Raw genomic sequence first — 12,861 nt, 5'->3', positions numbered from 1 at the left:
GGCTGGCTTAGTCAAAAAGGGCTAAAAAAAAATAATAAAATCAACTCTGCTGTATCAAGATCCATAATTCATGGAGGTTTGTCGCAGAACACACCCGAGTGCCATCAATATTTTAAATATTAAGCACAAAAACTGGCTGTCAAATGCAAGTCAGCAATTTTGTGGTGCCTCCCTGCCGGGGCAAAGTCATCAGGCTGAGCAGGACCTGGAGGAGCAGAGTTTCTTTGACTCTGTTACATATTTTATTTGAAATACAAGATGTGTTTGCAGGAGCAAACCAGCTGGGCTTTGCCAACCAACAAAAAAAAAAGAGTCTGCTGGCTCGTTATTAAACAGAAAAAATGATTTCATCACACCAACATGAGGCTGTATATGTTTATTCATCGTCAGTAATTTTTGTACACAAGGCAAATATTAATAGCTGAAAGGCAACACTTTTGGAAGAGTATGTACAGAGCAATGTACAAGCGAGTGTAAGAGGTTTGAAACTATGAATTGATTTAACCGTTTTATAAAAAAGAAGTGATGCTTTTTCTTCTAAGACCTCCCTTAGAAATAATTTATTGCCAATCTTAAACTAAAGCAAGGAGAGAAAAAAAAAAAATTTACAATAAAAAGTAGTCCCTGGAAAGTTTATAAAAAGTTAAACATATAAAATTGTAAGCCACAAACATTTATACAAAGCTAATACAAATCTTGGTTTTGTTAAAGATCTATGAGGTTGTTATAAAATATATTTTTACATAAAGGCTTCACATAAGGTAAGCTCTCACTGCTACTGTAAGCGCAGGAAAGCAGTTTTAAATAGTCTGCAATTCAACTTATTTTCAAGTACAACGCAAAGAAATTGCAAAATGGCACTGTATTGCAATGCTGTGTAATTAAAAACTACGTTAATGGTACCATCAGAGAGACAAGACCTGTAAAGTGAACTGGTGAACGATTTGCACGGCAGGAGACTTCCCGAGGGTGTGGAACAGGAGTGGAAAATGAACCTTCTGCAAGAGGAACTGCAAGAGGAACTGCAGGGGGTGTTCTGCTGGCCACAGCTCAGCCTGGGATCCACCAGGAACATCCCCCAGGTCAGGAACACCCACCCACCCCACCCCTCTGCTGGATAATGCTGAATTTCAAGCTACTCACACACGAGCCCCATAAACAGCCTTTGAGATCAACTTGACTCTTTTTTTTAAGAACAGTTATTCTAGAAGAAAGCTGAAGTTTCACACAAACTGATGGCTTATGCTCCCACGTACAATATATAGAAAAAAACCCCAGTCATATTTTTAAAGCCCTGATGAACAACCACAGTTTTTAGGTATCAATTGCCTCAGCTGAACACTCTGCAGCACTAAAAGAACAATTTCACCTTCAAGTACAGCTTGTACAGGACAGTGGTTTATCTCCATATGGTCAGTGATCTTTAGAACACAGCTCACTCCAGCAAAGAGAACTAAGGAACTTTAGGAAACTTGATTTTCTGGGACACTTCACTTTCTATCTGCTTTCCCACCCTCACTAGGAATACATCCCAACCTTGTACCACAGACTGGTCTCCATGAGGAAGCTTCACTCTCACCAGCAAACTGTAATTCTGGTTGTTTCAGGACAAACTCAGCCTGTTCAGAGCATGAACCCTTCAGCTCTTGTACCAGATTTATGTCCTGCTACAAATAAATGGTATTTAGGAACAAATCTAACAGGTAACACAATAGCCCAAGGTTGCTCTGTTCAGGGAGCTCATGAAGAGTGAGCCTGAAGATGGACAAGGGTGTTGGTTTGGGGTTTTTGGCTGTAGGGTAACACAGGAACCATGTAAACAGGAACATCCAGGTGCATTGCCTCACCCCTCTCACCAACTGGGAGTGGGAAACACGAGTGATTTGACTCAGTTATTTCATTAGAACAATTCATTTCTGCCTGAGATTCATATAGTGCTTTATCTACCAGGCCTATGAGGGACCCAGCATGGGGGTCCCCCTCGCTCTGTTCCAGGCCCTGGGGTTCACAGGAGAGTGATCTCAAAGGATTCAAAACAGGGATTTTTGTGGTGGTTCTGAGGAGAAGCTGCTGAGGATTTCCCCACTTTAGCTAAGGGGACAAGTGCCCAGTGATCCTGGCTACATCCTTAGACTGACATCAGTTTTGAGAATCTTCAGTACATTAACAGGTTCAATTGACAAAAAATTCATCAACACTTCACATAAATTAGTTTAGACAAATCCCTGGTACTCACCCTATCATCCACTACCTTCAGTCTTTTCTGCAATCATCTGGTCTGACACCCTCCAAAGCACCTTCTGCAGACTTCTCCAAATCAACTGTTTTAATCAGAGGTAAGTCTCTGTTTTGAAAAGACACTTGTTCAGACAACTGTCAGCAAAGGAAAAACCAACCCAACTCTTCCTCCTGTTGACAACCAAGGGCATGGATTTGTTTTCTGCTTTCCAAGACTGCACTTGGAGGCCACCAGAGGTTTGTGTCTGCTCATGAAGCATTTATAGCCCAAAGGAGAACTTCTGCTCCCATCACAGGTGTGTTGCTCAGTCCTTGAAAGAGGTCTCTGCTTCACTGTCCTTCTTGAATTGCTCACATATAACCTGAACACACCAAATCAGAAATAATCCTTGTCCAGTAGAGGCAAAGTCTATATTAAATATCCCCATCCAAGATTCTATTAACCCTCCTGACATCAGTGCTGCATCCAGACGTGAGGATTGTGTTTAGACTCTGCACTGTGACTTCTCCCAAGCTCTTTTTAGAATTCTCTCCTCCCTAAACAGTGCCTGACGGCCAGAATCACAGACTACCCTATGACTATTTGCTGGATGATATAAAAAAATAGAGGTCTTTCAAAGCACCTAACTAAATAAAAATACACTATTCCCCTTCTACTGCCAGGAGAACGAGGTACAGAGATGTTAATACAACTTACAATCACAGTAAGCAAAGACTAAGTTCAGGAGACAGGCAGATTTCCTATGTCCTGGCAGGGCCACTGCTCCCAGCAGTGACACCACCATGTCACCCCCGGCTCGTGGGATGAGAATAAAAATGTATTCAAGGATTGGCCACCAGCATGATCCACAGGAACTGGCCAATTCCATGGGGGAAAGTGGCAGCTGAGCTGCCCACACCACACTACAGCCTGGGGGAAACGTGGCAAGGACACTGGTTTTTGTATCACAATCTCACTCTCTTTTTGCAGTGTGCTGTGGGGTACATCAGGATTGCTTTATTTTCATTATTTTTCATTATTATTATTGTAATTTCTTTTTTTAATCACATGGCAATGTTCCCCTTAAGAAAATTAAACAAAACTGCAAAAGGACTTTGGGTAAAATAGTCACAAGCAGCATTCTGGAAGATGCTGTGCAACCTATTTGGCTCAAGTACACTTAGGATTGCTTAGACCCAACTGGAAAGTCTCAGAAAGAACCTCATCAGCCGAAGCACATTCTGCTGGAACACTGTCTTTAATTTTTCTTCAGAAGAAAACATTCATCTGCACGGTGTCAGCTACACAAGGCCTCTGCTGGGAATTCATAAGGCCACTGAAAATGCCAGAGGAGAACAGAACAAAGGAGGCACTTAGGTTTGCAAGTCCTTCTCTCCATCACCAAACGCTCCTGACTCAGAGGAGGCACCTGGGAAGGAGGCAGGGAGCTCAAATAAACCAGTGCTAAGTTAAAGCGCTTCCAGAACAGGTCAGCCACAGGTAACATCTGCTACTTCCAGTAAACATCTGGTCAGTGAAGATAAAAAACACCAGCTGGGCTTGCTCCCCACATCCCACACCAGAATGCCGAGAGGATTGATCAGAGTGCTCTGTGCCATGGCTCCAGGACGTGCGGACGCCTCCGGAGTGAATCCGTGTACTGTGCCAACCACTCATCCCTCGTCACTGGACTCAGCACTTCCTGACAGATATGTCTGAAACTCCTGATTTTATGTATTTTTAAAGCATCTCCTATTCCAGCCCAACGCCATGATTTATACTTAAACAGGAAGTATGTTACAGCCAGGAACCCACGCTTCAAAGAGATGATTCCAGCAAGGGATTTGATGGGATTTCTAACCAAAAATAGACCTGAGAAATCATAAGTCAGCTATGGTATCACAGTCTTTACAATGAAGTTAGATGTGAAAAGTTTCTCTCCCCCCCCACTTTAAACTACTGCCACAGTATAATAATTGCAACAATTTCATTGAAGTTTCAACTTGGAATTCTGGATTTTCTAGGATAATACATATGTTTGTAAAAGGTCAAATTTACCACTTTACAGGTAACTTAGACATAGGTCTGCTATAAAATTACAACTTGAGTCAACTTGAAGCTACACTGGAAGAGATTAAGCCTGAATTTCTGCAGAAATTGGCAATAATGTGTTCAGCAGCAGCTTTTAGCCACATATCAAGAAGTCTGACAGGATCTGGATTTCTCTACTCCTGCTGTAAACTTCTAGTTAAACAACACACAAGAGTTACTGAAATAAACCGGTCTTTTTTTGCACATCACTGTAACATCAGCTGCTTGAGGTTGTCGTGCAGGATGGTATCCTTAACATCACGGAAAACTAGCCGGATGTTCTCTGTGTTAATAGCAGTGGTGAAGTGGTGGTACAGGGGCTTCTGCTGCTGGTCCCGGCGTTTCGTGCGAAAACAATCCACCAGGAATTTTTGGACATCTGTTAGGCAGTGGGGATCCCCTTCAAACTCTGGGAAATAGTCTTTGATGCTGACTTTCTGTACTTTTTCCTCAAGCAAGTCCGTCTTGTTCAAGAAGAGGATGATGGACACGTTGCTGAACACACGGTTGTTGACTATCGTTTCAAAAATGTTCAGGGACTCCGTCAGGCGATTTGTCTGCCGGTCCTCCATCAGCACTTGGTCGAATTCGCTGGAGGACACGAGGAACAATATGGATGTGACACTGTCAAAGCACTCGAACCACCGCTTCCGTTCTGACCTCTGGCCACCCACATCGACCATCTTGAAAGGGACATTCTTGATTTCAAAGTCGTACTCGTGGATCCCTTTGGTGGGCCTTCGTGCCAGCAGGATGTCTTGCTGTGAGGGAAGGTAATCCTACAAAAAAAGGGAGAGTTTTCTGATTAGGATGTGATCATAGGTATGGGCCCAGCTGAGCTGCAGTGGAGAGAGCAGCTTGCAAGGTTCTCAATAAAATACAGGGATGTGGATTTCCACGCTGACATTTGGAGATTCTGGGAAAGAGCTGGAGCCCAAAGCAGGAACCACACCCAACATTAAATCAGAACATGTACCCCAGAGAACTTAAGCTTCCCCTCTGCCATGTGATGAGGATCCATAACCAACAATTCCTCATGCCAGTTTCCCTCATTCTGGATCACTTCATGCTTCCTCCATTCTCTTCCCACAACACCAACACTACAGCAGCAATGGGTTCAGCTTTCTCAAACCAAGAACTACAGGATATCCCATGCCAGCTGTGGGCTCTCCATTCCTCCCATGCTCTCCTGCAAAGTGCATGACTGCTTCCAGAAACAAACCAGCTGCTCCACTAAATAACTTTAAAGCAATCAATTATGCCTGAAAACTAAAATCTAAGTAACTTCCTGTGTTTGTGCCATGCACCTTTGCATCCTGCTGTATCACTGCCCACTGGTGAGCTCATGCTGCCTGACTTTGCCCAAAATTTACTGTGCAATGAGTAGAAGAGGGGAAGAAACTGAGAGCTGGGGACAGCAGGGCCTTTGCAGTCTGGGGACACAGACAGCTGTATCCTGAAGCTCTCCAGTGCACCTCTCCCCAGAATTTAAGAGGCATTCAAGAGACTATTTTTTTATTATTATTATTGTCACACAAACATCTTTAATGGATGAAGATGCCACAGGAAGAGAAATTCTTATTAGTCAGCTTTTGACAGCATGTAATTCAACACTCAGATTGGGGATTTCTCCTTTCCTAGAATTACACTTTGTCTATGGTCCAAGTCATTCTGTTATCTCCAAAGTGCATCAATACCACACAGCTGCCTGTGCTGGACTTCAAAACCTTGTTGTTCACTTGTTATGGAAATTCTTCCTCACATTTTTCCATTTCAGAGAGCGCAATTTAAGTTTTGGAATTTCAGTCTCTTCTTAAAAAGTGAATGATCTATGATCTTCCTTTGACAGTTCCAGTTCCCACACTTGGAGCTTTTATAAAGATGTGTAAGACCATGGTGCAGAAAATCTGATTCAGCCAGTCAGCTGGGTGGGGGAACAGGCACACAGCACCATGGCTATTTCAGCACTTGTATCCCAAGTTTAAGGCAGCTGGGCAAGTTCAAACCACAAAAATAAAATTTAAAAATCATAAAGTGAGTGCAACATTCCAAAAACTCAAGGATCATTCTGCTTTACCCAGTAAGTTCTGAAGTGAAACTAGAGAGAGAGGGCTTTGTCTGAACTCTGGGTTCCTTTTCCAGAGCTGCCCATGACTAAGGCACTGATTTTTATTGTGGCACGAATTACAAAGCAGCTCTGAAGCACAGGCTCCCCACCCTTCAGCCTTTGCCACAGCACTGTTACATATCCAAACCCCACAGCACCAAAATCTGGAGGAGAACTGCTAAAACAACATCAAGTTCCCTCCACACTGTCCAAAAGAGGTGCTGCCACCCCCTTGCCTGATTAATAAACAACTTTAGGGTGATAAAACATTTCCTTTTGTTAAATGTATCTTGGGTCTTTTCTACTGAAAATATAGAGAGGAAAACAACCAGCACAAACAGTGCAGGGCCTGTATGAAATGTCACTGGGCACATGTGAAGGGATTTTGAGCAAAGCTGACTGTCAACATGTAGGCAAGAGTGTCACAGGTTCAATACTCATTCCAGCTTTCAAATGGAAATGTATATTCTTTTGTTTTTCAGGAAGTCAGTCTCAACTTCTCAGAACAAAACCAAAAAGTCTTAGGAAAGCTCAGGAGTGACTGAAATTATTAAATTACATAAATAAATAAAACCAACTAATGTAATAGGCAAAGCCACAGGCACCTTCAATATTGAAACAAGGGCACAAAGCAAACTCTCCTGGGAGTTGGCCTGCAATGTTTATTCAGTAAAGCTTTCAAGAACAAGGAGCTTATCCCCAGAATTCCTGACAAATTCCCTCTCCAGTACTATTACTCATTGAAAATTCCTTCCGGACTTACAGCCACAAAGAGAATCCTTTCAAGTGCTTTCCACTTCTACGTGCACAGAAGTCCTACCATGGAACTGGGTGTCTTCAGGGTCCCTTCCAACCCAAACCATTCCATGTTTTGTCCTGGATATTGGCTACTCTGATCCAAAAGGCAGCAAATGAGGGCTCTGTTAGTTCAGTGCTGGTATCCAGCCATCATCTGGCTACAGGAGACCAAACAACTCCCAGGAACTCTCCCAGCAGTTTTGTTATCTTTCTGAAGGACAATTATGTTTTCTCTCTCATGCCCACATCCTTGGAATACAAGCAGCTTGCTCCTTTCTCAGTGCTGATCCCACTGTCCATGTCTGAAGACTGCAGCATCAGGTGAGTATTTTTCTTGGCTGGCACTGATTTTCCAAGTTCTTCCTATATTTGCCATTGTCTGTAAGTGGATTTTTCCCCATAAGCATCCTCACATTGATACTGATTTGAAACATGTGCTTTCTTCCTGATTTTCCTATCTCCTTTCCTCAAATTCACTGCAGTCTGCTTCTTCTGAAGGAGTTCCTTTGGTTATCAGTAGCTCTTTAGGCTATCACATCACTGTTTGCCTAGTTCAAATTACAACTTAAGGCATGACTAAGATCCAATCACAAGATGGAAAGCCAAGTCTCTCTGTGAGGTATTTTGGATACAGACAGTCTGCACTGGCAGTTGAAATAGCAACACACAGTTGCAAGGAATCCAGGAGATCCCACGCATGTCTGCCCGTCAGATACTCTGATTTTGCTGATCTGATTAAATCTGAACACTAAGTTCTTTGCCCTCCATGCTGTTATCAGCTCCCTTTTGGCAAGAGGCATGTGAATTGCAGATCTATGTGTTTATAAGCAATTTAGTTGCAAGTCAGCCCAGTTGCATCAGATAAGAATAGATACTTTTATTTACAATTTGGGGAAACAATCATCAGACAATCTTGCATGTAGATAAGAATAAATCAGAAGAACCTATCAAATCTTTTACTAACAAAACTTAGCTAGTGTTTTTTTCCCTCAAATATTTAACATTTCTTACAACAGCAGATCCTGATGAGTCCCTCTGATTCTCAACACCATTTGGTCCAACTTGAAGCCAGAAAAGCTGTAATCACAGCACTCCCACAGCAGCATCAGACCTGCAGTAAGTGTGTGTATGTATAAAAATATTAAAAAACCCAACTACTGACTAAGTTTCACACTTTAATCAAAATGGACCAGAGTCTCTCTGTGAAGAACTTTGAAATGGAGCTGCAAAACTCTATCCAGTATTGTTGGGGAAAATCCAAGCCCTTTGAAACTCAAAGGCTCTGGATTCAAAGACTATGAGAAATCCACCACAGAGAGTTCAGCAGTTCATTAGAGTAAGTGCAGTTCTCCTCCTAAGTGCAAGTCTTATAACTTGAGACCAAATTCAAATTCAGAGACCAAGTGCTGGAGTTCTCAAGCCAGAGATTTGGGAAGCACAATGGCCACCAGTGTTTTAGCTAGAACAATGACAGTTCAAAGCAGAAAAATAGTCTGGCTTAAAATTTAATCTGTTAAAAAGAAAATTGAAATTAAGCATGATGTAACAGGGTTTCACTGAAGTGGTTTGAATACCTTCATTGGTTACCATCAGCTGGGAATGACCATGGAGAAACTGCCTTCCCAAAGAGTTCAAGCACCATATTAATTAAACTCCTGCTTTAAAGGCAGTTTTTCCACATGTCATTTCTACAATCCACAACTGATTAGCATCAGCAAATACCTTCATCATTCAAGTGCTAATTAACAGTTCTATAAAAAAAGTATTGTACAGAAATTTCAGGGTTTTCTCCTGAGAAAACAGACTTTATTCTTTACTGAGTTTATGTTAAAGTAGGTATGACTGGAAGGTACCACTGACCTGTACCTGATTTAACTCAGAGTTCCTAACTGGACATGTAACCTCAAAACCAGTCAGTTTTGGATGTCATCCTGTGTTGAAAAGCTACTTTAACAGTCTCCTGTCTGGACAAACATTTGTAACTTGTTTTTTTTTTTGTTCAATTTTGACAGAAGGTTTATTTCCAGAAAGTCTCCTGGCCCTTGCATTGCCCTGTGTTTCTGACATGTCAGTGATGAACTGCTGAGATAATGAGACAGTGCAAGTTAACTAAAGATAAAGTTATTGGAGTAGACACTAATTACATTTCATCTACTTAAAACCCAGAGATCACAAAGACTACTTAAAACTCAAGACTGAAAAGAAAAAAGGACTTACTTGTTCTCCAAGTTTATCCAAGTTGTCCAAGAAATACTTTACAGATTCCCCCTAAAAACAAATCAAACAGTTATTTAAGTAAGCCAAGTCCTTGATCCCAATTGTTTACATTCTGAAGTCCAGATAATTTATCGAAACCTACATTTAAATGCTGTAAGCTTTAATCACTGCCATTTTTAAAAGCAGCTATCCCAAGAACACAACTGATGACTTATTCTTAGGCCAGTTAATATTTAAGCTTAAAAGCATAAAAGGCACATTTGTAATAGTCACATTCTTTCCAAGTTTAGACTTGATAAATAAATCCAAGTGTTATCCACAGGGAGCATCAATGAAGCAGCCACACCTTCATTATGAAAAGAAACATTCAATTCCTGTGAGGCTTTGCAGAGCGTGCTCACACAGCCATTCAGGTACAGGGATTAATCACCAGAGAAAGTTCATTTATACTGCAGTGCCATAGGACTCATTCCCACAGGTGCTTCCCCAGAGCACAGTGAGTGATGAGCAGTACAAAGCATCAGAAACCACAACAGACAAAGCATTTTACTCAAGTTTTCCATCAGACACCAAGTTGGACCAGAACACCGTACTCTGAGTGATGAGCAGAGCTCCAGGCTGCTGTGCATGATATCACATTTACTATCCAGGTTTATCTTCTGGATTTAAGTCATCCCTATCCTGGCAAAGAGTAACTGCAGTTTTTAATCCCTCCAGTAATGTGGAACTGAAGATTTTTTCATGGTAAACCTGAACCACAGTCAACCCTGCAGAACTCCATCAGAGGGCTGGGATTAAGGAGGAATTCTTCCATGGATATTGTTGCACCTGAGTTCAACAGGAATGTACTGATGGAATTCACTGCAGAGGAAAACACCTTTGTAAGGTTCTCAGCATCCTCACAGAGGCACAAATCTGCTTCCTTTTGGAAACTCTTAATTACCAGCTGTAACTTATTCATTTTACAGTAAGTGCAGAAAAGAAGCCACCTGTCCTTTCACCTTGCAGGTGGAAGAGCAGGAATTGTGACTGAGCTTTCTTGAGAAAATCAAGCAGCATCCAAGGCCAGGGTGACTACACCTAATCCAGATAAGTGAATTAGGACAGGAGCTACACCCTGATAATGACTTCCCCTGCTTCAGTGTGAACTCTGCAAACTTATCTAGGCAGAATATAAACCTCACTATTCAACTGTGTCATCTAAGCATCTGCCCTGAGCAGAGTAGGGTAAATAACAGGCCAAAAAGGCTTCTGACAGACACTTCAGCAATGTACCTTGCAAGTTTTCCTAAAATAAGTTACATAATACGAGTTAGATACCACACCTTTAAGTGTGCAATTTGAACATTTAATGAGGCAAGACTGGGGCTCTGGTTGGAACATGCCTCATGCTTGACACACCTCCAGCACCTTATTTTACCTCCTGTTTGGCTCAGCTGTCCTGATTTTCTCTGGGGTGACAAACTGCAGCAGGAACACCATTTTAGTAGCACACAGCAGCAGCTGCTTGCAATGGTAGCAGTACTGTATCTTTTCCAGCATCCGTTCTAGCCTCAGTTCTCTAAGGAAGGTGTACAGGGAAGAGCATTCCTATTTCACAGAAAAGAAACAATCCTGATCCATGCATCCATCAAGCTTCCCAAGGAGTAACAGGATCAGAATTCTGGCCTTCCAAGTGCTAAAACCACTGTCTGTAGCCAAATACTAAGGCAAAATATAATTTAAGGTCAGATTTAATTTCTTTTTTAGGTGCCAATAGGAGCTGGCAACCTTCCCTTCCCCACAGGGCTGGCTACATACCAATCAGGCAGATTTCAGACTTAGTAAGTGCAGGTATTTATTCTGGAATACCTGGGCCTCAGAGGCTGAATTTGTGTGTGTGTGCATACAAACAAGCATTTTAATCTTAGACAGCATTTTTATATGACTTACAGCAATACCTACTCCCTAAAGAAGCATTAACTCTGCAGTTAATGTGGAAGTTACTACCTCTCCTTTAAGTTCCAGGGCTTGCTACTGCAATGGATCGAGCAGTTGGAGCAGACAAGCAAACCACAGCCTGGAAAGGTCACAAAACATCCCCACAAGCAGCTTTCCAAGAGAGGGGATTTCCTGAAATCACAAATGCAAAATGCACAGGCCTGCAGTGACAGCAACGCTCCAGAGCCACACATCCAACAGCAAAGTCACTGCCAGGGAACTCTGAGACACCAACTCCACTTCTGGGCTGTCACCTCTCAGAGTCCATGGCAGACAAACATCAAGGTGGCCGTGCTGAAACTCAGGAGATGGAACTATAAAATCCATCAGTTGCAACAGCACACAGCTCATTACGGAGAGACATTCCAGCTTCCCTCCTCCACACCGTGGACTCAGCTGCTTGGGCTCTCCCCTCATAAAAATCTGTTCAGACAGAAAGTGCTCTGGACATGACTCAACCCTGTAACCAAGGATAAAAGCTGTTCATTCACTGTTTTTTACCAATCTGCACATCAGTTAAAAACTTAGAACAGCTTCAAACCCATTATCTCTTCTTCCATCCCGCTCCAGCCCCCCATCCATATCACAGAGCCACCACCCAGGGCCCTGAGCACTGGTGATTTTCTGTCTGCCCTGGACATGCTGCTATCAGCAGGCTGAGCTCTGCTAACTACAGACACTTGAACAGCAAACTACCTCTGAACAGATCACTATCAAAGTGCACTACTGGAGAACCAGAGAGTTTTGACCCATTTAAACAAGCTTCAAAGAGGCAGCATTACAAAGCAGCCAAGCTTCAATCTCTTCCCAAAGAGAGAAGTTTTTTATTTTATCCAGTAATGAAGAGAAACACACTGAAAAACTCAGCACACAACAACTGAGGAAAGCCTTAATGCCACCACTTTTTAAAAATCAGTTTAAAAAGGATCCATTCATATCTCTGTACAACAACAGCCTCAAAGACAGCTTCTGTGCAAGGCTGCTTTTTCTTAGATAGAGAACCAGATCCCACTCAGTAAATCCATGACAGTGACCATATATAAATAGCTGTATTCAACAGCTGTCAACTAAAATTTCCCTTCTGACAAACTGTAAACTCTCTGGTTTACCCAAAATGACTAGAAAAAAGCAACTGGGTTTCCCCACTCTGTCCCACTAACGCCAGTGTGGCTCACCATGTCCAGCCCTGCCACGTGGCTGCTCAGCAATCAATCTGTGGTGTCATGCCACAAAGGAGCCACACCAAGAGCAAAATCTAGACAAAAATGAAAAACTGAAGGATCTACCCCCATTAAAACCCCCACAGATCTCCATTACACTCCTGCTGACTTCACACCCACGTTCTGTGAGTACATAGGACGGAAATTTAAAGATTAGCTAAAAAATACAGCGATGTCCCCGGCACAGGAAGGACCTTGACCTGTTGGAGGGAGTCCAGAGGAGGCCAAGT

General features: G+C 42.4%; 1 protein-coding gene across 1 annotated transcript in view; it reads right to left on the bottom strand.

Moving 5' to 3' along the window:
* Positions 1-361: 361 nt before the first annotated feature.
* Positions 362-12,861, bottom strand: part of GNA13 (G protein subunit alpha 13) — a 31,717-nt gene continuing 19,217 nt past the window's right edge. Inside the window, exons 3-4 of the mRNA XM_086856973.1 lie at positions 9,432-9,482; positions 362-5,088 (exon numbers count right to left, since the gene is read on the bottom strand). Coding sequence (XP_086713099.1) covers positions 4,516-5,088; positions 9,432-9,482 — 624 coding nt within the window. The 3' untranslated portion in view covers positions 362-4,515. The remainder of the gene's footprint in view (positions 5,089-9,431; positions 9,483-12,861) is intronic.

The sequence above is a fragment of the Cyanistes caeruleus genome, chromosome 19, assembly GCF_971803275.1.
Source record: "Cyanistes caeruleus chromosome 19, bCyaCae1.hap1.1, whole genome shotgun sequence".
NCBI lineage: Eukaryota > Metazoa > Chordata > Aves > Passeriformes > Paridae > Cyanistes > Cyanistes caeruleus.
This window is presented reverse-complemented; position numbering and strand designations above follow the sequence as displayed.